Source organism: Micromys minutus, assembly GCF_963924665.1.
Source record: "Micromys minutus genome assembly, chromosome: 7".
In the NCBI taxonomy this organism is placed as follows: Eukaryota; Metazoa; Chordata; class Mammalia; order Rodentia; family Muridae; genus Micromys; species Micromys minutus.
This window is the reverse complement of record NC_137976.1, coordinates 50,234,543-50,262,348: the sequence shown is the minus strand read 5'-3', so window position 1 is coordinate 50,262,348 and position 27,806 is coordinate 50,234,543. Positions and strand designations below refer to the sequence as shown.

The 27,806-nt window shown below is 42.6% G+C and overlaps 1 protein-coding gene across 12 annotated transcripts in view; it reads left to right on the top strand.

Moving 5' to 3' along the window:
* Positions 1 to 27,806, top strand: part of ZBTB20 (zinc finger and BTB domain containing 20) — a 687,690-nt gene that overhangs the window by 650,073 nt on the left and 9,811 nt on the right. For 11 of the 12 annotated variants that reach the window (XM_080919186.1, XM_080919183.1, XM_080919189.1 and 8 more), the window contains one exon: positions 24,577 to 26,181. In XM_080919186.1, coding sequence (XP_080775312.1) covers positions 24,597 to 26,181 — 1,585 coding nt within the window. In that variant the 5' untranslated portion in view covers positions 24,577 to 24,596. Of the gene's footprint in view, positions 1 to 18,270; positions 18,347 to 24,576; positions 26,182 to 27,806 lie in introns of those variants that run through there. The other variant, XM_080919185.1, reaches the window with a different exon arrangement.

The following is a 27,806-nucleotide window of genomic DNA, read 5'->3' as shown; positions in this document are numbered from 1 at the left end:
AGACATTAGGGTAAAATATGACAGGTTTGCATCTAACTTCAAAACTCTAAAACCCTTAGGAAGGGCTTTCAAGGGGCTTTTCACCATCACCACTCTGCTTAGAGAAGATCTAATTCAGCAGCAGTATGTGGGACCTAATGGTATGAGAGGGCCCACTAGAGAAGGAGAGAGAGCCCAAGAGACGTTGTCAGTAGTTCAGACTATTAGTAACCTGAAGGGAGCTAGACCAAGCAGACTGAGATGAGGCTGAGCAGGGAGCTTACTAGAGATGACTCCAGCAGATCAAAAACAGAAGATTTAGGGATTAGGGCCTAGTGGAACAGGCCTGCAATCTCAGACACTCAGGAAACTATTGCAGTAAGACCACAAATTCAAGACCTCCCACAGCCAAGGTCAAAAAACATAAACAGAAATCCAGACAAGCAAGCAACAGAAGGAAAGTGGCCCCTGATGACAGAGCTCAGCAGTGAGGGTATCCATGGCATACACAAGGCACAAGACGGAGCTCAGCGATGACGGTGTCCATGGCATACACAGGGCATAAGGTTCAATCCCCAGGAAAGGGCTGGGGGGGGGGGATTTCAGAGGATAGAGTTTGTTTCATACAGCATAAAACAAGGACATTCCCAGTAGAAACAGAACAGTGAGTTACAAACAGGGTCCTAGATTACATTGGAAATATTGAAAATTAGGGGTAGGAGACTCTTTGGACAAGAGGCCATGATTTATGCTGTAAATACAGGAGAAAACTTCAAAGAGGACTTTGTTGAAAGAAAAAGGGGGAAAATAGAACCTGCGGAATGTTTACATTGAGTGATAAGAAGAGAACAAAGAATCTTCAAAGGAAAAAAACAAAAAAAGATCTGAGAGAGGAGAAAGCCAGGAGAGTGAGGGGACCATGAGGGAGGGGACGATGAGCTCCAGAGTGTGGAGGCAGAGAACTGGGCAGAAGTCACCTCAGGCTTTGGGAGGTGCCTGTCACAAGAGCAGAATCAGGTCCCAGTCCCCCACCCCGGACCCCACTCCTGTCTTTCTTTCTCACACACACCCTTCCATGCAGAGGAGTTCAGGGACAAAGAAAACAAATGGTAAACATGACAAAGCAGCATTTGCAAACAGCCTCAAGACGTCACCGATACCTACTTCATCTGAACATGTAGCTGAGGACAAGTGTCAGATACCTGAAGTATTCAAATCTTCTAACAATTTTTAATCCAGTTGTTTGAAACATAATTCTTTAAAGTGAATTCCTCTTCTGACAGGGCTGTACAAATGGCCGAAAAGTTACCTTTAATAGCACACACTCTTCTGTATCGAGCATCCTCAGTTTCATTGTTTGGGCAAGGAGGTTTAAACTTTGTGTGGTAGAACACCACGTTAGGTATTTCAAGATGTGATTATCAGATTAACCTTCCCATATGATCACGGACGTCTAGACACTGGGCAGCTCACACACTTCTGTAACTTCAGCTACAGCGGCTCCATCACTCCATTGGGCTCCCACAGGCTCCCAAATACACACACACACACACACACACACACACAGGGGCTGGGGTGGGAGGGAGAACCACCTCCTGAGGAGTAATATAAACAGACTTTAGGCAGAGGGTATTCCTGGCCCTGGCCCACTTCAGACAAACGCTAGACCCAGAGGCCTCAGACTCCACTGGTTCCAAGAAGTGGACCTCTCTCAGGTCTGTAAGCTCCATGACACAAGAATGGAACGCATACACACACTCAGTGTTTGTCCGGACCCACGTGTAAAGCTTTCATTCATTTGGGGTCAGAGAATTAAAAGGAGGAAAGAGCAGTATGACCCTAGCATATCCCAGTCAGATATGCCTCCTTGTACCTTCACTCCAAGCGAAGTCAGATGCAAAAAGTCCCATGAGAACATTCAAATCCAGCATGTCCTGATAAGGGGCAGGGAAGGTCTGCTAACAGATGATACAGCAGTGTTTTCCACCTCGCCCAATGCTGCTACCCGTTAATGCAGTTCCTCGTATTGCCGTGACCACCACGCATCAAATTATTGTCGTTGTTACTTCATAACTGTAATTTTGATTTTGTTAGGAATCAGAGTATAAATATCTGATATTCAGAATATCTGATATATGACTCCCAAAAGGGTTGAGACCTGCAGGTTGAGAACCACTGTTCCACAGCTGTTTCTTGGGTGTGTATTTATAGCCTAAGATTTAGATTATGTGTTGTTCAGGGAATGTTTTCTCACTGTCATGGTCTAGTTATACATGAACTTTAGTCTATGAATGCAATTTGCATGTTTTTAATTATCATTCTCTATTGTTATTTCTCTTTATACAAGGTATCTACACGTGCATCATATACACATCCTATGGGTTGTAAAGAAAGATTAGGTACAGTGTTGTATGTAAACCTTCCAAAACATACCGTCACCAGATAAACATCCAATCCTCAATGGCTTTGACATCTAGTACCTCTTCCTCTTCTTTGTCTTATTCCTACTTGTATGTATTATTTAGACACATGGCCTCAGGGCCCAGGCTAGACTTGAACCTGGGATCTTTCTGGAGTGTGAGGACTTCAGACATGTGGTGCTGCCATGCTTAGTGTCATTTCGGATGTTTTAGATTATGAAGAAAACATGGACTTGAATTAAAGCACGGTAAATGGCGGGTGCATTGGGGCCCATGCTTCCTGAGAGCCACTGAAACTCAGAAACTTCAGTCTGTAGGAGAAGAAACACAAGTGCCTCTTCTGGACTCGGGTCTCTGTGGATCTTTTGGTGGGTGTTTTGGCCTCTAAAAATAACAAAACCAAACCAAAACAAACAACAACAACAACAAAAAACCACCCACCTCTAGATCTGTTGATTTACTTTACTAAAACTGAAAGAGGACTAGTGTTTAGTAAGCACCAGACTATGTCAAATACACTGTCATAGCATTCTTATAAAAATACCACATTTCATAGATAAGGAAATTATCTGCTACTCAGAAAAGTTTAAAACAAAAACAGCCTTCCAAGTGTTTTCTTCTCGGTGTGAGGGAGCTTTATAATAATAATATGATAGTGTTGAATGATAACATTACCCAGCTGAGTTCCTGGTGCTCACCTGCATTCGGATCAGTGAGAGAGTTTCAAGTAATGGGAAGGGAATGGAATGGTTTGCTCTTTCCCTCAGATGTTAAGCCTGCATGTGCCCCATGTAAACTGTGCATGTCCAAATTCATGAAAAGAACATAGATGAGACCTTAAACCAAGCAGACCACTGTTCTGCCACATCACAGAGCCTTCTGCCGAGAGAAATACAAGCAATGATGTGTGTGTATGTATGTATGTATGTTTGTGTATATATGCAAACACACATACATACACATGTCCATCTTGAAAGACAGTCTTCATGATGACTTTAGAGTATTTTGAGATAATTCAAAATCAGGTAAAGTTAGAAAAGTAAACATGTTTGACTTAGAGGAAGATTACTCTCAGTTAACTGGCCCGGCTACCTTCTTCATTTCTGAAACAGTTTGCAATAGGAGAAAAACAGAACCTGAAGAGGAAATTCAATGAGGCTTGCTGACTTTGTTCCTGCTTCCTGTCCTGTGGTACCCACGTAGTTTGGAGCAGTATGTGGAGAGGGTTTGAACATTTGCCTCTCTTTCTTCCTGAGTGTTTCTGCAGCTGGGTGTAGAAATGCAAGGACACACATGGAGAAGCTTGATCTTCAAGTCTTCCAGTAATAGCTGCAGATTGAAAGCCAAAGCAGATTATGTGCAAGTCTGTATACATCCCAAGTCAGAGCTTTAAAATGATAACTTACTGAGTCATGATTTCTGCATCTTGTATGCAGAACTTCTTAAATCACATGTTGATGGCTAATCAGCAGAATCCAAAGACGCAAATTAGATGGTACAATATTTACAGAGAAAATATATGTGTAGCTCACAAAGTAACGATCCTCATAGTTACCATCCCACCCAAAAGGAAAAGGAAAAAAAAAAAAAAAAAAAAAAAAAAAAAGAAGTAGCAGCAATCTGAACTCTCAGCATTGTAGCCAAGAAGGGAGCCAGGCTAACAGTAGAAAGAAGTAAAGACAGAACCCTCACTAAAAATATCTGAAAATTCAGAAGCAAGGTGAACCATTCCTGTTATTCAAATAACATAGCCAATATATGTGTGTCGTATAATTTTTAATATTAATAATATATAACTTATATATAATATGTATAGCTCTCAAATAATTTTAGAAGCATACATATATTCATTTACATATATACTTTTTAAAAATATTTGAGAGCTTCTTTCGTGTATATAATGAATTTTAGTCATTTTCACACATACACAAACCCATTGCCTTCTCATCCCTTTCCTTCTCCTACTGAAACTGTGCAGTCCCAGCAATTCCCTCCTTTAAAGTCTTTTGTATGTAGTTATGACTCTGTGCTTAGTTACAGTTTCTTGTTTGGGCATTGATGGCAGGTCATGTCATGGGATCCCTGGTCAGCATCAACTATCAGTAGCTCCTTAGGGAATTATGGGGTCTCATGAGCCCCTCTCCCTACCATGAAGAAATGTTGAGGCACGCACTCTTGTACAGGACTGATATGGGTAACTACTGTTGCAGTGCGTTTGAGAGTGCAGTGATATGTCATCTCTAGACTACCCCTTTTGCAAGACACCTTGCAGTCCTCTGGCTCTTCCCTTTCTTGATGTTCCCTGAGTCTTGGAGAGGGCAGTAGACATCCCATTGAAGTCTAGGCACCCTACCTTCCCTGTTCTCAGCACTTCAACCAGTTTTATGTCTGTTTAACTACTGCCTACTGCAAAAACAGATCTCCCTGATGAAGGCAGCACTGATCTGTGTGTATAAGCATGACTGTTTAGAAGGCAGTTTGATGGTAGTGTGTTTCCCTAGGACCAATGATCTCCCAGCCACAAGCTCTTACAAGGTTTACGGTGCCAGGTATGAATTCCCTCCCTGGAGCCTAAAATCCAACCAGAGAGAGATTAGCCATACCATCACATTCTGACAGCTTTAAAAAAATTAATACACTTGAGGAAGGGCCACATACATATGCCACAGCATGTGTTTAAAGGCCAAGGAATAACTTATGGGTTCTTTTCTTCTACCATAGGAAGACATAGATTGAATTCAGGTCATCAGTGGAGGGGCAAGGATCTTCATCCACTGAGCTATCTCAAAGGCTCCTCTGCCAGCTTTTGGAACTCCTTAATGATTAATTGTTTATTTATTCATTCATACATCATTTTTGTCATCCTGGGAAATGGACCTGTTGCCTCACACTTGCTAGGCAGTCACTGTACCACTGAGTCTTCAGTCCCAGGTAAAATGTTGAATGCTTATTTTATCTAGGCAGAAGTCCCCAAGTGCAGAACTCTGGTCCTGTCCACTATGGAATCTCTAGAATCCAGTAAAATGCTTAGCCATCGGTGCTCAGCAAGCGTTTGCAGAATCGATGATGGAAGGAGATAGGGTAGCTCAGGGAACTGTACCACTGAGCATATTGCAGGGCTATAAAATTGAATTGAATTTTTCCACTCAGCAGACCTACATAACAAAGTGCATCCCATATACCCTCAGGTTTGTATGCTGGGAAAACAGAGTGCTTTCTCTTGAGCATAGACTGCTACATGTTTTGATTTTAATAGCAATATGGCAGGGTTAAGGTCAAGTTTGTAATATAATCTGGTGCCTGTTTTTTTCATAGATATCATAGAAATAGATGTTCTTCACAAGATGCTCAAACAGATGACTGGGTGAAAGTTCTAGAAAACCTTGCAATAACTAAAAGGAAAGATTTTTCCCACTTCTGCCTTCTATTACTGCTGAATGGTGTACAGTTTTCTGCAGCCCCAACCATTCTTTCTTGTCTCATCCTCTTCCTAGGTCCAGTCTTTGCCTGGAGAATACAGCATATGACTTAGTGTAGCAAGGAGATGGTTCTTGAGAAATTCAGCCCCCACACATAGTGCTCCCAAGCTCCTCCCCTGGGAATGGCACGATTTGATCAGCGGCAGGCAGAGCTGGCCCAGGGAAATTAAGAGCTTGGCATAGAATCTTAGGACCCTCCTGCTGGAGGGGCCCTCAAGAGAGTTGCTTCACACCCACCCTCCTTCAACTGGCTGGACAGTAAAAAGATGTGTAGGGAAACAAATTTCTGGCTGAATGAATAGAGGATTAAGTGGACGAGAAATGAGTCTTCTGCTCCAGAAGCCTCTGCCATCCCACTTGAATAGAAAGGCTAACTTTGAAGCCACTCTGTTCTCCATGGCATGATTTTTGTATATGCTGAGCTTTGGAATATGGTTGCCATCTGCTACCAGTACATAAGACTAAGGAAGTATTGGGGTGGGTAGGAGGAGGCTGGGAGGAAAGAAAAGAGACACTTAAAATGAGCTAGTGATCTGCTTTGTGTTGGAGTCTAGGTTTCAGAACATCAGTCCTGTACTGTAAGAACAAAACACCAGTGTGTCTTAGGCCACACCAGGCGCCGGCACATCAGATAAGGCCCGTGCTGTGTAGTGTTCAGCCACTGAGCCTGGAAAAGTTCTGAAAGTGAAATTAGAGGAGCAAACCAGGGAAGCCAGAATGGGAAAGTGCTTAGAGTAAAATATGATCAGAAGGACTCTGCAGATATGTGTCTTCGGGGTTACAGTAGTTCAAACATGACTCTACTAATTAAAGACTTGGAAAATAGTCTAAATCCTAGGAACTTAAAGATCATCAGACTAAAAGGGAGATTTCTCTATCCACTGCAAAGGAATTGTGAAGCTTTTGTACAGTCACAGGGTGAGAGCGACCTGGCTATTGTACATTGTTGTGCACTTAACCATTGATTATGAGCCATAGATTGCTGTCCTGGCAGCAGGAGTGGGTGGTCTTTTACAAACAAAAAGGCCTAGTAAGCAAAGCCAGTAAAGCCAAGAACAGCTCTGAAAAGCAGTGAATAGCTCAGAGAGCTTCCTCTTTCCCTGATATTATCTGTATAAATTACCAGTTATGGCACAGAATCATGTTGATAATTTATATACCGAAATGACATGCCAGAGAATAATAATTAAGCTGAGATGTACACTGGTGAAGAAATTATCCCAGTGAAGTTTACTTTTGAGAAAGATTAGCTAATTAGCCAAGTATGACATTTGAAGGCAAGTCCCCTTCTACCCTTAATAGTAGCTCTGTCTCCACTTTGAGGAATTAACAGGATTGTAAGGCAGAAATATTTTCTACCGTGAAAAGGAAAGAATTCCTTCAGAACTATAAGCAAAGTAAGACAGTGAGAGTTATGGAAAAGCAGAAAATCAGATCACCATGCATAGAGAGTAGTTGCAAGAGCATGTCGACCTCAGTGCCCTGGAATGACGAAGCCACGAAATATTCGTTGGCTGTACAAGCTCTGCCCTGACTCCTATCTGCCATCAGAGACAAGTCACACACAGCTGTGATGCAACCACAGAATGTTATTAATGTCCTCAGTACGTCTCACGTACAGTTTCTCATCCCAGGAGCCCAGTGTGCCTTAAGACTGTTCAGCTTCTCCCAAGACATCCCCATGGAGCATAAATGTCTTCATTTATAGATGAAATAACTGGTCCACAAAGGCACAACTCAGCTCTCTGTCTTTAAATGTGAAATGATTAATAGTCATGATGCTGACCCAGCACGTTGTGCTATTTTTCACATTATTTTGGGCTTCTCAGACAAAGGACATATTTTATCTTTCTCATTATTATTTTTAATTAGTTTTCAGAAAAGCCAAGATTAAAAAAAGAAAAATCTAACAAATATCCCATAGAGATATTTGGTGTTCTTTCTCTCTTTTCAAAAATAAATTATGATCTTCGCTGCTTCTCTGTGCAGATAGTCACAGTCCCAGGCCAGTATTCAGAGGAATAAGGGCTCATTCTAATGGCCGGATCACAGTCCCTTCTGTGAAGAAACAGCCTTTTAAATTCCTGTCTGGACACTGAATAACTTGTTTTTGGTTCAAAAACTTTTAACAGCTTGACCTGAAAGCTTTTAAACATTACTAATATACAACCTGGTTGTGAGTTTAGCAATAAATTAGACCCAGTGTGTGAAAAGCTCAAGAGAGGACTATTGGCTTTTCTTCTCCCTGTTGACCTGCACTAAATGTTGCATATTTACTTTGTAAATGAGGACACCCAGTGGCCAGCAAGTGAAAATATTCTAAACAATCCCTGACACTGTTAACACAAATATAAAGAGCAGTTGTCAGCACCCATTGACAGATAGCTTCTAGCATCTACTACCGAATGCTGGTTTCCCTGCCTGGGTCAGGCAAGAGTTGAGCCTGATCATTTTCTACCTCACTTCCCAGACTGGGTGTCTCTTTCCCTTTCATATAAGTGTGGCTCATCTTTGGGGTCCACTGAATCTTCAGTGGGAGAAGGGCCTGGTAAAATATTTCTTAGGACAGATGGAGTCAGGAAGTTGAGAATAACTTGGCATAGAACAGAAATAATAAACAGATGAGTGTGGTTTAAAAGAAGTGAGGTAAATTCATAAACCAATTGCTTTAAACCATAAGTTCATAGTGAAGACAGAACCAGGGTTATTAACTAATAAGATGGTAAGAAAATTAAAAACAAAACCCAAGAGAAAGAACAGATGTGGGCCACCAAGGACTAGAAGGACATCCTCTCTGAGGTGAGTCTACTTGCTCCAGGATGTCCTTTTCACCTCAGAGAAAATGAGCCCTGAGCTCCCCACATGCTCTCAGCAGTGTCTGTACAGTGTTACGGAGAAGTAGGCAGCCACTTAGAGAACACCTACCGCTTTGAGGGAATGTGTGGGACAGTGTCAGGGATCCACTTAGACACCTGTGTTCTTTTGGTTGTAGTTGTAGTCGGTAAGGTAGACAGTATACAGTAAGACAAGTAAGAATGGAAGAGGTATTAATTTACTGTCATTATAAATTATCTAGTGTGTGTGTAGAGTACAGATTTATTCCTAAGCATTTCAGTATGTGAACCATTTCCTTTTTTTTTCTCAAGAAAATTACACCCAAGACTCCTATGTGATCAATTTATATAGCAATCTAATGAAGTTGCAAGACTGTCTTCCCCTCCCCAGATTTGTGCAAGACGTGGGAAATCTAGGAAAGGGCTCAGATCCTTGGTCCATAATGATATTTGCAGTTGGCCTTGCTCGACTCCCCACAAAGATTCAGTTGAGTCTGATCCTTTTGACTTCTAGGACCAGTTTCACTCATGGTGGTTATAGATGCATGCTTACAATGTGGAGCCGAAGTCCCTAAGATCACTTTCTCTGCGAGTAGTCAGTACCTCTTTATGCCCAGTCCCTAGAACTATGCAAAGCTGTTCCCCACACAGGGTTATGTGCAAGCTGACTTGTTTCTGTTTGTTTATTCTGTTTGTAAGATCCTTTGCTGAAATAGAGTCTTACCACATAGCTTGAACTGACAAGTCTCTGACCTCAGCCTCCAGAATATTGTGACCACAGACATGAGCCACCATGCTTGGTTGCCTTTAATATTTTAAAGGAAGATGATGATTTTTCTTCTTAGTAATATCACCTCAGTATAATTTCAAAGCACCAGACTCCCTCCTTCATATCCTAGAAAGAGGCCAAATTAATTCCTTTTAGAAGACCAAATTGAGAATGAAACCCCTTCCTTTTAGGGATTAATAAACTGAAACCACAGCTCCCTTGGATGAGGGAGCCCCTGTCCATGTACAAGCACTTGATACTTCTGATCTAGAAGAGGAGGACTCTTATAAACGTTTCTATTACAACATTCTATTAACAAGAAACCAAAATTGAATAATTCTACTTATACCTCCAAGCCAGTGGAGAGCAGGAAAAGAAGGAGCTAGTAGACATGTGCAATGTCCTAGGGATAGGAGAGTTTTGAATAGACTTCATGGAAGGCCTGCACTGTTTAGTAGGAGAATGTATGACAACTTTAACAACCCCTGTCCCCAGCATCCATAGGGAAAGACCCTGTTGCCCACAGTGCTGCCTCTGAGTTCTCAATTGTCATGTTGGAGGTGGCTTTGTGTTCAGAAGACACAGGTGAGCACTCTGAGCATGACTCTGAAGTTGTGCTTTAGAAGCGTTCAGAATAAATCTGCAACCATTTGGAAGAAACCAGGATCATGGAAGCTGTGTGGTAATTTCAGTAGGAAAGCTTATTTCCCACTCACTGAAATCTAGATTAAGGGTTTCCTAACTTACAAATTAATTTCTGTAACTCTTACCAGTTGATATTTTCTGGAAGAATGGTATTCTAGAAGGCTGGGCTGTCTCATTACCGTCACTGAAGTGAGGATTCTGTCTTTCCTGTAAAAATAGGTGCGTGTTGATATGGAGCTGGAAGGGAGAGCAAATGAGTAAGATGTGCTAGCTTCTATAGAAACAACTTCTCAACCACACTGGCTATGTGGGTCCCTCCTGAAGGCCTTTCCAAAGCCAAGCTCAGACTGGAGAACTGTGAATTTAAGTACATTCTTCTGTTTAGGTTTGTATCCCACCCAAGGATACAGCATCTCTGTATTTTTGTTCTCCAGATTTAGTGAACAATGGAAAAGGTTACAATAGGGCAGCAGCTAAATTTGTAAGGAAAGAGCTTTAGGGGAAAATGCAATTCCTGAAAGGCACTTCAAAGGTTTACAGTGTGAGAGGATTTAAAGACATCAACCTAGGCTTCCATTGACTTTTCTCCTGGTCTCAGCAGGGCTTCCCTCCAAAAGAAGGAAAGAAGCCACTTCATTTGAAGTCTGGGTGGAGAGCATAGGTGTTTTTCAGAATGTTTGGAATTTTCTGTCTGTGCTTTTGCTCTGAGAATTAAAACATAAGCGTTCACAAACACGATAAGGCATGTTAGTATCCATGTTTTATTCCATCGGAATCAGAAGCTCAAAGCATAGATCCATCCTGCTCGGTGTAGTAGATGACTGAGAGTGAAGGGCTGCCTAGAAACCTACAAAGTATCATGATAAGTATGGTGGCAAGTGTATTTCCAGCTCAGTTTGTGGGTTTGAGTGGACCGGGTGGGGTTAATTGCCCCCCCCCCCAGTGAGAGGAGACCTAGAGAGAATAAATAGCACACTAGTTCTAAGTTCAGACCTACACTGAGCCATACTCTCAGAATTCCAGTGTCCTCAGCCTGCAGATGATCTGTCAGGACTCCTCGTCTGTCCTAATTCATGGGCCTTGTATGCCCTCTTATATGCATATCCTATTGATTCTCTTCCTCTAAATAACTCCAAAATAATACAGATTTTGGTATCAAGAATGACTCTAGAAGAACTGATTTATTTATTTATTTAGAGGAACTGAACTTCAAGGATGATTTGCAGAACTGATTTTAAGGATTATAGAACTGACTCTCTAACCTGATTAAACTAAAAGTGCTAAGGGTTAGTACAGAAAGCACCAAGAGACGGCGGCGTGAATTGTAGGGAACACAAGATAAGTGCATTTGATACTCCTGGCTCACTACTTATAAGAAGCAAGATGTGCCTTAACTGTCTATTGTACTTCCAAACATTCCAGAGAAATGAGAACTATGATGCTGATCAGTTACAAATCTTCAAGAATAAGATGTCTTGTCTCCAGCTCCATGTAGCTTACTGAAGTGTGTCTGATCTCAAATTTCTCTCCTAAAGTTCCAATACGAAAACTGCTGAAAATGAAGCATGCCCGCATCATTCAGTGGACTGAACTCTAACAGACTTTGAACCCAGCCTTTCGTGATACCTGCTGTTAAAGTGAGGACATTAGTTGAAAAGGTGTGGGGTGGAGATAAGGAAGGGGGGAAGAGGGGATCCTTAGAGTTGGGATAGAGTTGATTGTGAAGACTAGTGAAGCTAGCTGGGTACACTGGACTCCTAGACTATGAGGAAACATGTCTACCTTTGGAAATGCTCTCTCTCTCTCTCTCTCTCTCTCTCTCTCTCTCTCTCTCTCTCTCTCTCTCTCTCTCCATGTTCTCTCACTTCCTGTGCCCTACAACAGAGTGGTCTCTACCCACTGCCCTGGGGCATGGTAGCTGGTTCCTCCTTCCCCTGCAGAGGACTGTCCACCCTCACAGGGACTGGCCTTTCCTTGTCTGCCTGCAGACTTTGGCAGGCCTCACTGCCAGAGAAAACATCAGTGGTCTCTTCTGAGAGGTCCCAAGGATAACATTGCTTCTCCTAAGGCCCAAGAAGCCCCAAGCAGGATAGTGCTGTTTCTTCTCAGGTCCGGCCTTCTTGGTTTTCTACTCTGAGATCTAAATTCAAGTTAGACCAGAATCCTAAAGTGTGGAACAAAATGTCACCCCTGAGAAGTTGTACTCCAACACAGAGGAATCACATGAGATGCCTACTTTAATGCAAGCAGAAGTCTGGAGAGCATGTAGGGAACACATGAAAGGACAGGCTAAGTAAAGGGGAAAGGAACTTACATCAGCCTGAATGGATTTCTTTAATTGAGATTTATTACAGGTTGTGTTGGGGATCAGCATACAGACATTTCAGTTTATATACCATTTTTACATGTGTAAAAGGTCTAAACATGCTATGTTGTGATTCTTTATTAGCATATCTTCCAGTGACTTTTCAACTTCAAATGTGGAGGCAAACTTTCTACAAGAAGATATGAAATACTAACATATTCATATGCTAATTTACCACCACAGAAGTTTCACCCAGGTCTCTGGTTTCTACCATACAAACTGCACACACAAATTGCCTTTCACAGCACATTAACATTATAAAGAAAAGGAGACAGCCATTACTAAGAGTACTGCACAGTACTCACATGTCTGACAAGATAGTAGTCTGTTCTGTAAGACCCAATTTGAGTCTTATCGATTTGAGGCTCTCATGAATGAGATGAGAGATCAGGGACCGATACAAAAGCAAGAGGTTTATTAGTCCAGTGCACTGGGGTGGCCTACATCCATAGGAGAGGCAACCCCAAGCCCTCTATCAGTATAGTTTTTATACACTTAGTAACAGGTGGGCTACAGTGATGGTGATTAGGCACTTAAGCATTGGTGGGTTAGTTGACTTTTAAGTCGATTGGCTGCTGTCAACATGGGTTGCATTTCAGGACCTGTGCCCTAAATTCCAGGGCTGCCCAGATAAGACACTTCTCCCCAGAAAGGGAGTACTACTTGGTGCCTTCCTGGATCTTACATTAAGGTTTTTCCCCTACATTCTAGGGCTCCCCAGATAAGGTTGAAGCACTCCTTCCTGGAGGGTGCAGGACCACAAAAACCCTTAGTGGTAGAGGGGAGCTGTAAGACCCTCAGTGGGAAGGGGAATCTGTAAGGAGGGTGTGAAACTGTAAAAGCCCTTAGGGTCCTTCAATTCCAGGCATGTTCAATTATACAACTGTGACTCCATATTTCCATTTCATATGTTTTGTATTGTAGGATATAAAATTAACTTACCTAAAAGATGTTAAGCTGATAGCCAAGACAGTCACAGGCTTCCCTAATTAAACAGCCCACTATTTTCTGGATATATAAAAAATAAACAACAACCAGAAAATGGGTTTACAGCTTCCTCCTTTCCCTCCTCCCCCACCACTTTCCAGTGTGAGTAAGTAGGTACATTATACCATGCCAAGCTCCCTAAGCTTTTGCAGTGATTCCTTGGCACTCCATAGTGCTCATATTGGCCCTCTTCTGATCCATGTTGCAACCAACAAATGAAAAAGCACTAGTGTTTTTCTTAATGCTTTAAGCTGTAAGATGAAGTGTGGTACCACCACACTTGGCTTGTTTTCTTTCACCTATTTAAAAATGGATAAAATGGTTTCCCTCCATCTTATAGATATTCTTAGGATCATCAAAAGTAATTTAGGATTACAGTTATAATTCCACAGGTACCTGAGACATGGTCTTATGTACAGACCTGACTGTCTGAGTCCTACTGCCCATTAGGTAGCAGAAGACAACCAACTCCCAAGAGTTGTCCTCTGATCTCCATATAAGCTCTGTGGCACAAGTGCTTGCACACAGACACACCTGGCACCACAGACAGAAAGACAGATGAAAAAATCTTTTTTTAAGCATAAGTATATATGAATACAGTACTTGATTTTTTTTTAAGGTTTGATAGTATGCATTGAAATCTTACTATTTCCAAAGATCATAAAGTATATGTAAAACAAAACGTAACATGGAAATAGTCAAAGTTTTCTTGGTGTGTAAAGATTAAACTTAATAGCTGGGTCTTCAGGTAATATTATGTCCAATTTTCTGAGGAATCACCAGAGTGGTTATACCAGTTTACAACCCCACCAACGATGGAGGAGTGTTCCTCTTTCTCCGCATCCTCAACAGCATCTACTGTCATCTGAGTTTTTGATCTTAGCCATTCTGGTTGGTGTGAGGTGGAATCTCAGGGTTGTTTTGATTTGCATTTCCCTGATGACGAGGGATGTTGAGCATTTCCTTAGGTGCTTGTAAACATTCAATATTCCTCAATTGAGAATTCTTTCTTTAGCTCTGTACACCATTTTATAATAGGATTGTTTGATTCTGGAAAGATCTTTTTAAGTGTTTGGGTTATACAAGAAGGGAGTCAAGGAACATTGAGGTATTTGCAGAGTTAGCTGTTGTCTTTCACCACAGACTGTACACTTCACTTTTAAATTTCTTGTTTCTGTAGATAAATGTTGGGTTTCTTAGCCACTTGGGACATTTTTTTTCCTTTGTTTCTGTGTTCTCTTTTGTTTGCACCCTCCAACCCCCCCAACCACTCCTTTTCCTCTTCTCCTTCCATACCTCCTCCCTCCCCATCTTTTCCCTCTCCACCTCCAAGATGGAGTATCTTTGTGTAGTAGCCCTCATTGTCCTAAAACTAGCTTTGTGGACTAGACTGGCCTCGAACTCACAGAGAGAGAGAGATACACCTACCCCTGCCTCCTGAGTCTTGGGGTTAAAGGCATCCGCCATTACCACCAGGCTTATTTACAGTTTTTAAATTTGAGGATTTGTTCTTCTTTTTAGCTTCCTTTTGGCTCTTACAGAAGTAGGCTCAGCTGACTGTCTCCTCTGGGTCTTTTTCTTCACAGAACCCAGCTGGGTTGTCTTTCTTCTTGGGTGTTTTAGCAACAGGAAGGCTGTGAGCTAGGTACCTGAAGGCTGTGGACAATAAGAGTTTTCACAAAGCCATGCTGCCTGGCTGCTGCAGACTAAAACCATCAGTATGGGCCTATCAAACAGACAGTATGGGCCTATCAAACAGACAGTATGGGCCTATCAAACAGAAATGGTACATTTCCTGTTGCAACTTAGAGAGGTAAGAAAAGCACCATCTGTTTGTTTGGTTGGTTGGTCTTGTTTGGTTGGTTGGTTAGTTGGTTGGTTGGAGTTTTTTTGGCTGCAATGTGCATCAAAAGAGAATCAATGTACATGAAGTAAAGATGCCCAAGGAAGGACTGTAAAGGCTTGGGGAGATTGGAAGGGCAGGATGGATTTGCCTACTTCTTCCTTACTGGAAGAGTCAGAGGTAGGCCCTTCCCCAACCAGTTCTTTAAATGAATAACTCATACGGGGAAACCCAGGGTCTTCGAGGAGCTCTGTGATGGTGCTTTGCTATAGCCCCACCCTTAGAGTGGGAATCCCTGTCACTCAAGTAGAAAATGTAAATGCAGTGAGAACTGGATCTGGGAAGACAAGGACCAAGCAGTGGCATTCCACTGTCGGATGCAAGGTGGATGATTACAGTACTGAAAAGACAGAAGAGCAGCAAGCAACATAGCATAAATGGTGTAGATTCATTACCTTGCCTACTTAGCTCTAGAGTTTGTAGGACAACAGGAAGCCTATCAAACCGTTCTGTGACCTATATAAACTGAAAAGTTTTGGTGAAAGTAGAGAACTCAAACTCAAGTCCTACTGACAGAATCACAACTCCAAATCAGTTCCCAGAGCTGAGCTGAATGAATGCAGGACAGAGCCATCACTTGAGGAAATCCTCCATACACTACCCAAAATATGTTCTGTTCATCTTTTCCTCATCCCTCTCCAAAGAGACTGGCAGCCCTTTACCAGGGTACCTGTGCATGGGGGAAAAATCCTACTTTATAAGAATAAGTAGAAGTGTGCTCTACACACTGATACAGGAGAGCACAGTATCTCCTGAGCCACCCAGTCAGAGTAAGGCCTTACAGGTGATTAGTGGGGTTTATGGCTCTAGTCTGATTCATGGTTGATTCTCAGATGTATCTTAAGTGTTTTCCTCAAGTTCTGGAGTGCGTAATTATGGCAGGGATACTTAGCACTGGCCAAATGGGTAGGCATGAACTACCTTTTCCTAGGAAAGTGGTAAATAAAATTAGTGTGTTCGCAGAGGGTTTATAAAGGTTGATCCCACCATCAAGGACTTTGGAGATGGTGATTCCCACTTCATCCCCACTCAGTTTTCTTATTTGGCCTGTGCAAAAGACAGATAGAGCCTAGAGAATGTTAATAGATTATTAAAAGTTTAGCCAAGTGATGACTTCAGTTGATTAATTTACAAGATGTAGTTTCATTGTTTTAGCAAATCAGCATGTGTCCTGGTACTTTATAAACAGCTAAGGATCTGGCGAGTACACTTTTCTCCATAAGACAAATGACTAGGCCAGCAGTATATTTATTCTGCAGTTCCTACCTCAAGAGAGTAGCTTTTCTTAGCCCAACATCACAGTTTAATTTCCAAGGATCTTGATCACATTTCTTTCTGAGCTCTACCCCTGCTCCTTTACACTGATTGTATCATCCTGATCAGGCATGGCAAATGTAAAGCACCAAGTACTGTGGACATATTAATAAGCAGATTATTGTCAATGGGTAGGAAGTGAAATTCAGGCCCTTGTACCTCAGAGAAATTTTTAGAGCTTTATGGTGTGGGGCTTGTTAAGACCCTTCTAAGGTAAATGATGAGCTTCTACAACTGGTATCTCCTGTAACCAAAAAGGGAAATGGTACAGTGTCTGTGTGATTTTGCTAGGAAGCACATCCTAAAACACAAGGAAGCTGCACAAAGGAGAAACCTAAATACCCACAGTTCCTCTTCCTGTTCCTCGTTACAGTCTCTCCCAGTCTACATCTCTGATTCATCGAGAATACCCTCTCTCCGGGTCCCTGGCCTGGATACTCAGTCTCAACCTCAGAGTCACACCATGGATTTCCTTGATTCTCAGGCGTTCAGACTCATACTGAGCAGTGTCACCAAGATCCTAGTGTCCCCAGCCTGAGATGACCTGTCACAGAACTTCTCAACTTCCATAATTACATGAGACAGTTTCCACAATAAATGCCCTTTCATATGTCTATACTAATATTCTTCTGATTCTGTATCTCTAGAAAGTCCAGACAAGCACATGATGATGTAGTCATATTAAAACTGAGTTTAGTTTATGTTGAGAATTGGCTCCATAAATTATTGATTAATTACTCGTAGACTGATGTTTGATTATACTTTGGTGCAACCTAAAAGGATTTAGGTTGACTTTAAAAAATTCAATAATTACTAAGACATGTGTTTTTATATAACTGCAGACAAAGAATCAGAGTCAAGTTAAAATAATTATTGTTTATTATTATTATTTCATAAATCTAAGTGATTTTGAATATAGGAAAGCACATATTGAAGTCTACTCAATTTTCATAATGTGGCCTAAATTTTGACTCCAACCTCCTTTCTAAGCAGAGCCAAGCGAGGAACACAGTCAGATCAAAGCAGAATGAATGCTGTTGCCAGACCTCGGGGTCTAAGTTGATTGGTTAATATGTTTCAAATATCAAAGGTCTCTTTGGATGAATATCTTCTCTGCTTTAGATTTCAGTTCATAGACATTTACATTGGGGAATTCTCAGTAAATATTTCAGAAATAATCTAGTGAAAATCCAAGCAACCTCCACAGCAGCTCTAACCATAAGTATATACATTTATAATATGTTTATAATTTTGACATGAAGTCAGCAAAGCTTCATTCCCTCCTGGGATCACAGCAGACTTGGTTTGAAGTAGGCAAGCCAGAGAGACCTGAGCTAAGTGAAATGGCCCATGACCCATAGAAAAATGACCCATAGAAAAAGCCTACTACGATTAGTTCTTCGTTTGGACCTGAAACTCCAACAGTGATGGAAATCTAGCTTCAGCCTTCAGACAAACTAGAAAGGAAATTAAACAAATGGAAAGGGAGGTTAGAAGTGAAACATTTGTCTAGAGTTGGGATTGGCTTTACTGCTATAGAACTGGTGGTTTGTTTGTTTTTTTTCCCAGCGCCCAGCTTTACTTCCCTGCCGCCCATACATAAAACTTAATAAGAACAGAAACGTGAGGATGGAAAAAGAAGGAGGGAAAGGTAAGAGAGAGAAGAAGAGGAGACAAGAGAAGAGAGGGGAGGAATGGAAGAGAGTGAAGAGAACAGGGCTGGGGAGAGAAGAGAGCAGGGGGAAGGGGGAAGGAAGGAGGCAGGGCAGAAAGGAGAAGGGTTGTAGTGCTTTCAGTGGGATCTTATTTCCACCTTCATTTTGTTGCTTGAGTTGGAAGTGTACATTGGATTTGCATTATCCTTATACTATTGTATCTCACTTTAACATTCAAAAATATCTCATTCCCCAACTCTTCCATAAATTTGTAATAATGTCAAAAGAATTGTGCTCTGCTAAAAACCCACATCAAATCAAACCCTGCTCAATGATCGCCTTCAACAGTTGGAAACATCACCTACTTCCTCAAGCTCCGTTCTACCAGCTTCAGTCCCTCATCCACATTCCTCTTGACTCTTACACTGTTGACTATTCTTTTCTAAAAAGCAACTTTTTACTGAACTTTTAAATCTTATCATATAAAATATTACCAGCTCCAGGCTGAGGGAGCATAAAGCACAAATGTGAGAACCTTGGAGCAAATTCCCAGAAGCTAGTAAAGCCTCGTGCAGTAGCCTCAGGGTATAAGAACTACATTCCTGAGAGGACTGAAAGGAGCTTGGTGTTTGAGGCTGGACTGTGGAGCCTGGCCCCCTAGGCTGTACCTAGTCCTTGTACTGAGTAACTGACCTCCTTTGATCCCTACTTTTGATTTAAACCTGTTGGCTTGATCAACACTGAGTTTAATTTGAGAACTGGTATTTCCCTTTATTCCAGCCATGCCTTCCCATCCCCCCCCCCCTCCTCAGCCCCTCCCCTGCACCTTACCCTTGCCTCCTTCTATTTTATATATCCCTTTGCTCTCCTGCCTGAGAAAGAACTGGATTTCACACCTAATTAAAAAAGATTGTATCGCCTGCTGTTCCCTTTCTTGTCCATTTTTTCTTATTCTCAAGCAGCTTTTCATTCTCATGCTAAGTCCTAGTCCGGGACCCCTGCAGCTTACAGGACAGGCAGGGCAAAGTTCTTGTAAAACCAGCACCAGGCCCTGCACCGCCCATTTCTTGAGGCGCATTTCCCCTTGGGGACTCAGCCTTGCCTCAGAACTGTCATTTGTGCTCTCAGGGAACAGCCACTGTGAATAATGACATCCTCACTGTCCTTAGGACAATTCTTGAATGTTCCCAGGGAGTGTCATCACAGGCTGACTTTTTACTCTGGTACAAAGCCAGGTGGGTAGGATATTCTTTTAAGGTAATATGAAGAGATCTATTTTTAATAACAGTTTTCTCATGCCATTGTGGGCTTTCTTACAGCGATGTGGCATTTTCAAATACACAAAAATCTACATAAAGTTGTGTAGTGATTGAAGAGTTGGGGTTTCCAGGGGAGGGAGGTTAGTTGGTTTGGGGGTATCTGGGGAGTTTTTTTTATGGGTTTTTTTTCCTTGCTTATTTTGAATAGCCCAGATGCCTATTCAGTGCCAATCTTAGAAAGAATGGAGTTAGCATTTTCACACCGTTCCTTCCTATACAGTTCTTGAATACCATCTAATCAAGATTTGTTTTCAATGGGGGACAAATCTACAGTAGGCTATTTCAAATTTATTCCATTGGAATCTATACATTAATGCCCATTGGATGAAAAGGACATGCTCACAAAAGCCTGGACTTTGCCTCACTGTGGCAGAAACTTTCCCACTGTATTTGAGTTAAAAATAAAAGCAAGCCTGGGAAAGGAATTGCCTCTGCATTGTGTGCTGGAGGGAGGAGGCATGCCTGAATGGACAGGCAAAGTTTCTACATCGCATCTGTACCGCCACCAGCAAAGAGAAGCCAGCCTTTCAGGGCAGCTCACTGCAGTGGGGGCCAAGTGTACTCAGGGAGATGTTTAGAGTCTTGTCCATAAAAAATCCAGATGGCAGATGAGGTCAGCTTGTATCTGCACATGGGTTTACATTTACCTCTCTGGTTTTCATTGAAATTGATAACAGTGATAATATTACACTCATATAGACTATTTAGCAAATAACCTGATTGTTTAGATTGGCTAAATTTTCACTCCAGTTCAGTCAAACAAGCAGATTTTTTCTCATGAAATTGTTCTTGTGCATGTGGGTATGTGTGCATGTGTGAACATGTAAGATAAAATAGGTTCTTAATACTATTTTAATACTCTCATCTCTTAAGCAATGTCTACTAAAAGCAAAACTTTTAGTATTTCTCTATTTCTTTTAAAATTCGGATAAGGATGGTCCCAAATCAGTGGCAATTAAAGTGTCACCCGTCTTAGCACCAAGAAACATGGGTGCTAATTCCAACTCCGTTAGTTGTTTGCTGTATAGAACTTTGATTAAATCAGGTAGAAACTTTTAGAACCATAGCATTCTCTTACCTCAAACAGAAACAACAATGATGTCCTAAAAATATGTAGGATTGCTGTAAAAAAGGGGCTGGGGGTTTTCTTACTGGGTAAAGGTACACAGGAATATTCACCAGAGTACCAGTTGTGAAGGAGCTGCTGCCTAGACTCCACTGGCAGACACCAACTGTGTCATCTGACCTCTGCATTGCAGTCCATGTGACTGGCACTGATGTCTCTATCTGTGTAGAAGGAGGCGTGTGCTAAAATCACTCTGCCCAGAGATGGTGATTTGCTGCCATCTGTTTGTAGCCATCTAACTATCTGTCCTGCTGGATATCTGTTGCATTCTCTCACCTGCATGTATATGTTTAAACTGCAGTGAAGTCTGGAGGCCTAGAAGCCAAAGGCTGGAGGTGGTCTTTCAAATTTTTAACTTGAGAGCTGATGGTTGGAGGAGCTATATGGACCCCTGATGCCAACTCCCATAGAGAGACAGAACATGTGATATGGAACTGTCAAGAGAGAAATCGAGAGCCACACCACTGGGTTCTTACACCAGCTCTACCACCATTTTCCAGTGCAGCTTTGAGCACAAATCTCAGCCCGGTGTATAAACGGGGATAATAATACAACAGTTCCCTGTGCTTGCTGAGGATTAAATGGCATAATGTGCAGAGAGTGGTTTGGACAGTGCTTGACAGATAATAAGGCTTGAAGAACCGTTTGTCCTTATTGTCTTCCTTCTGTATATGCACATGTCTAGAACATAGAACTCACCAAGATTCTGGAACATGATCTATTGACTAAATTCCTGGACATCAGTTCCTGAAGTATTGGGATGTTCATTTAGGGATATATTACTAACATATTGGGGATTTGCCATAATCATTCAATTGTGCAACTAGAATTTTATGATTACATAAAAAGTTGCAAAGTATAATACAGTATTTTGGGGTACATAATAAACCTGACAGAAGATGAAAGAGCTTCCATCACTGATGATACAAGAGCTTAGAGCATTTGTTATGCCTGGATGTATGAGAGGGATGCGTAGAAAGTGGCGCAGAGCAGGGACTTCCCTGAGCAGGTCTTTATTCTAAAGCAGAGAAAGAAGCAAAGAGGTGGAGACACCTGCTGTACACCGGCCAGGTCCTCTGGGAATGCTTATTACAGGACACTGAGATCTGTTATGACTGATGTCCTGGAATGTACTGTGTGAGCCACTTTGTTCTGAAAGCCCACGTGGCCTCACTCAGCCTGATAGCTAACCTATGTATTCATAATCTTCTCATCAATGTTCTGAAATGTGAGACAAAACAAAACAACCCTTGAGAAAGTGTCCTAGATTGAATTCTGATCCAAAGATAAAGACCCTGACACAAAGTAACTCGGGGATGAAAGGGTTTATGAAGAAAGGCCAAGGCAGGAATGAAGAAGGAAAATTTGCTCAGAATACATTGTATGAAAAAAATATTATTTTCAATTAAAAGAAAAAAAGATAGGAAGGAAGAAGCCTTGGGAAGGAACTGGAGCAGAACTAGCAGGAACACTGTGCTGTGGTTTGAATAAGAATGGCTCCCCTAGGCTTACAGATTTGAATGCTTAGGCCACAGGGAGTGGCACGGTTTGAGAATAGCCAGTTAGGTGCTATGGCTTTGTAAAATAGGTGTGGCCTTATTGGAGGAAGTGTCTCCCTGGGGGAGGGCTTTCAAAAGCCCAAGTCCAGCCCAGCCCAGCCCAGCATCTGTCTCTTGCTGCCTGTGGATTCAGATGTAGAACTCTCAACTACTTCTCCCATGTGCCCTGAGCGCCCTGCGTGCCACCACCGTGATAATGGACTAAACTTCTGATACTGTAAGCAAACCCCAAGTGAATGCTTTATTTTATGAGTTGCCTTAGACAGAAAGTCTCTTCACAGTTATAGCACATGACTAAGGCAACTTGCTTTCCAGCTCCTGCTCAGCCCTATTTCTTGTACTATCCCAAATCATCTGCCCATCTTGAACTATCCCAAACCATCTGGCTGGGCTCTTCTCCATCAATTAGCAATCAAGAAAATGCCCCCACAGATATAGGTTACTCTGATGGACTTGATTCCTCAATTGGGATTTCCTCTTCCTTGGTGTCTATGGGTTGTGTCAAGTTCACAAAAAATAACTGGCACTGGGAAGAAAGATTTATCTTTGCTCCTGGTTTCAGAGGGTTTGACCCATGCTTTCTTGGTCCCATTGTAATGAACACATATAGCAGGATACATAGATAACCTCATCATATATAGGAAGCAGATAGAGAGAATCCAAGAGGCTATAGCAAGAAGGGCACATGACCAATGAATAATTACTTCCTCCAACCAAGCCCTACCTCTGACTTTTAACCACCTTCCCAAAACAGCATCTTATTATGAAATCTATGAAGGGCTTAATCAGTTCATTAACTCAGACCCTTCATAATTTAATCATTAGTGATTACAGACACAATCAGAAGTGTTCCTCATGAATCTGTTAGGTACCTTTTAATCCAATCATGTTTTCTGTCAAAATAAAACATTGCAGATTGTGAAGTTACATGTATGGTTCTGACTGAAAAATAGCTTATGGAAGGGTATTCTTAAGAGACATCTGAGGGTGAGGTAGAAAAATGGGGAGTCTGTAGCCATCCATTTTCTTCTTAGTATGGAATGATGTTAACACCATTGTCACCTGTGTTCACAGCCTGGAACATAGGGATGACAGTTGGTCAGGTGAGCAGAGCCTCCACAGAGACTATTATCTTCCTTCTGAGAACAGTGTAATAGCTCTGCAGAGCACCCTACTTTGCTCAGATTAAGTTTATACACTACCTACAGTTCTCCCCTGCTCTTCTGGACTAATTATTAACAGTGTTCTCTTTTACTCTAAGCACCCAGTTTAAATGACAAGTGTGACCACCTAGTATGATCCCTCTTAGCACATCCAGCTCTGGCCTTTAAAAACATTTCTTCTTTCTGGGAGTGGTGGTACAAGTGCACCTTTAATTCTGAAGGCAGAGGCAGGAGGCTGCCTCCATTCAAGGCCAGCCTGGTCTACATATGAGTTCCAGGATAGCCTGAGTGGCACGGTGAGAGCCTGGCTCAAAAAAGAATGAAAACTGCCCTCAGCAGCAGCAGCATCACCGGAATCTCACAGACCCATCCTTGAGAGCACACAGCCTGCCGTGGATAAGAGAGACAGAGGCAGCCAGAGAGTGACCTGACTGTAAGCAGGTTTCATTCTGCATGCCTCCTGTCGTCTAGAAACTGTGGTGGCAGTGGTGTGGTAAATAGCTTAGTCTGAGTTAAAATTTCCAACAAGTTTTGCAAATCTGATCTATATTCTGATAAGAATCTGCCATGATAACTAGGAAGGGATTAGTTTTTAAACTACGGTTATTGTTGCCGCCTACTGATAGAATAAGAAACGCCCATAACTTGAGGACAGGAATTAAAATTTCCCAGAGGATTTGGGATTAGGCCTGTCCAGAGTGAGGCAGAGAGGAGTGTTCCCTAGGCTAACATACATCTTCATGCCGTGCTCAAGTTACAGGAATGGCAAGCAACAACCCATCTGGTTAGCCTTTTAGAAAACCACATTGCCTGAATTACTTGTGGATCCGTTTGCATGCAATATCCAAAATAGTTGGGACACTAAGTCCAGAGGTGGGGGAAAACCCAAAGCATTGGTTGCCTCGGCTGTATATGCAGTCTCCCCAGCTTTCTCCCTGCTTCTGTGTGCATCAGCAAGGAGGGTGGTTCTGGCTTTACTCTTCTAAGACCCGAGTTAGAAATGCCATCAGCTATATATGACTATGTGCCCTGTCTTGTATTTGCTTCACTGTGCTACAGGTGACATCAGTTGCAAGGGGATGACCGAGCGCATTCACAGCATCAACCTTCACAACTTCAGCAATTCCGTGCTCGAGACCCTCAACGAGCAGCGCAACCGTGGCCACTTCTGTGACGTGACGGTTCGCATCCACGGGAGCATGCTGCGCGCACATCGCTGCGTGCTGGCAGCCGGCAGCCCCTTCTTCCAAGACAAGCTGCTGCTGGGCTACAGTGACATCGAAATCCCGTCGGTGGTGTCTGTACAGTCGGTGCAAAAGCTCATTGACTTCATGTACAGCGGTGTGCTGAGAGTCTCACAGTCGGAAGCCCTGCAGATCCTCACGGCCGCCAGCATCCTGCAGATCAAAACGGTTATAGATGAGTGCACACGCATCGTGTCACAGAACGTGGGCGATGTGTTCCCAGGCATCCAGTATTCTGGCCAGGACACACCAAGAGGCACACCAGAGTCAGGCACATCTGGCCAGAGCAGTGACACGGAATCGGGCTACCTGCAGAGCCACCCACAGCACAGCGTGGACCGAATCTACTCGGCACTCTATGCTTGCTCCATGCAGAATGGCAGTGGCGAGCGCTCCTTCTACAGTGGTGCAGTGGTCAGCCACCATGAAACTGCTCTTGGCCTGCCCCGTGACCACCACATGGAAGACCCCAGCTGGATCACCCGCATCCATGAGCGCTCTCAGCAAATGGAGCGCTACCTGTCCACCACCCCTGAGACCACACACTGCCGCAAGCAGCCCCGGCCTGTGCGCATCCAGACCCTGGTGGGTAACATCCACATCAAGCAGGAAATGGAAGATGACTATGACTACTATGGGCAGCAAAGGGTGCAGATCCTAGAGCGCAATGAGTCCGAGGAGTGCACGGAAGACACTGATCAGGCAGAGGGCACAGAGAGCGAACCCAAAGGTGAAAGCTTCGATTCTGGGGTCAGCTCCTCTATTGGCACCGAACCTGACTCAGTGGAGCAACAGTTTGGGGCCGGAGCCACAAGGGACGGTCAGGTGGAACCCGCCCAACCTGAGCAAGCAGCAGAAGCCCCAGCTGAGGGCAGTGCCCAGCCAAACCAGCTGGAAACAGGTGCCTCCTCTCCCGAGAGAAGCAACGAGGTAGAGATGGACAACACAGTCATCACTGTCAGTAACAGCTCCAATAAGGGCGTCCTACAGCAGCCTTCAGTCAACACATCCATCGGGCAGCCATTGCCAAGTACCCAGCTCTATTTACGCCAGACAGAAACCCTCACCAGCAACCTGAGGATGCCTCTGACCTTGACCAGCAACACACAGGTCATTGGCACAGCTGGCAACACCTATCTGCCAGCCCTCTTCACTACCCAGCCCGCGGGCAGTGGCCCCAAGCCTTTTCTTTTCAGCCTGCCACAGCCCCTGACAGGCCAGCAGACCCAGTTTGTGACAGTGTCCCAGCCCGGCCTGTCCACCTTTACTGCACAGCTGCCAGCGCCACAGCCCCTGGCCTCATCTGCAGGCCACAGCACAGCCAGTGGGCAAGGCGACAAAAAGCCTTATGAGTGCACTCTCTGCAACAAGACTTTCACAGCCAAACAGAACTACGTCAAGCACATGTTCGTACATACAGGTGAGTGCCCCTTCTTTGAAGGCTTGGAAGCAGGGTGTGGAGGGCTGGCTGTGGGAGCAACAGAGCAAGTTGATGCATAGAAGGGAAGGGATAAAACATCATCCTCAAGGTCTCGAAGAAATCCCACCATGGGCCCCCCTTTAGAAAGAAATCTAGCTGTACCTATCATAGGAATAAAGTACTCCCAAATCAAAAAAAAAAAAAAAAAAAAAAAAAAAAAAAAAAAAAGTCCTTTATGAAAACGGCATGACCTATATTCAAGTATCTGAGTTTTGGAGGTGACATAGTGTAGGTTCAAAGCTTGCTCTTTGGAGACAGATTGCTAGGCCTGAAATAGATAGATAGATAGATAGATAGATAGATAGATAGATAGATAGATAGACAGACAGATAGATGATAGATAGATAGATAGATAGGTAGATAGGTAGGTAGGTAGATAGATAGATAATAGATAGATAGATAGATAGATAGATAGATAATAGAGAATAGTAGTGATGTACCTTCCTTGTGCTGCCTCTGAGATTTATATTGATTAACATATATGTTAAGGTATCCTTAGCATAGTACATATCATAGATGTTATAGCTATTATTAGCACGATTTAGATGGCTGAGAGGAGAAAGTAAGTTTATTCTATTTCAAAGACGAACAAGTAAATAAATTAATTAATAAATAATTGGACCACTGAAATCTTTATAGAAAGTTTTTCAACTAAATAAAAGAAGTTTGAAGAGTCCAAGCTACTCTGAGCTGTTTGCTTCTTCAAAGGAACTGGGCTCTTGTTATTAGGGGCCTTTAAAGAGAGAATGGATAGCTTCATAAAAGATGCTATCCAGAGGACTTGGGAAAGATAGTGATTCCATGGATTCTACCACTCCAGAGATGAAGAGCTCCAAACCTCAGAGGCTGCCCTTTCCTTAGCTCCATGATGGGACACAAAGAAATGCCCATTTAAGAAGTGGTCTTCAACCTGTGGGTCATGACCTCCATTTGTAGTCGAATGAGCCTGTCCCAGGTTCACTAAGAACATTAGAAAACACAGATATTTACATTACAATTCATAACAGTATCGAAATTTGAAATTAGTTATGAAGTAGCAACAAAAATAATTTGATGGTTGAGGGACACCAGAACATGAGGAACTGTATTAAAGAGTGGCAGAGTTAGGAAAGTTGAGAACTAATGGTATAAAAGATCATCTGTATGGTTATGGTTTCACACAGCTTCTCTTCAAACTAAAAGCACTGTCTGCAACAACGACCATCAAATTTGAAATTCTTACAAGAATCATTCTCCTGGCAAAGCCTTGAGTCTAGACTAGTCATGTTACATAAAATCATTTGTCGGGAAATATTTACATACTTGAGTCCTAATACAGAAAAACAAATTCACTCCTCAGAGCAGCCTTAGGAGCCCCACACTAGGCTAGTGTCAATCAAAGACATAGAGCATAAAGCATATACATTCAAACTGAGGGCTAGAAGAAAGGAAGCAGTTGATAATAGAAACATACGGAATTGAGCAACTGAAACAGCACATTGCCTACGCTGAAGTTTGCCTTCACTGTAGTTCAGTCCAAGTCAGGACATGGTGTTAAGTCAGTATGTGACTGTACATCAATCACT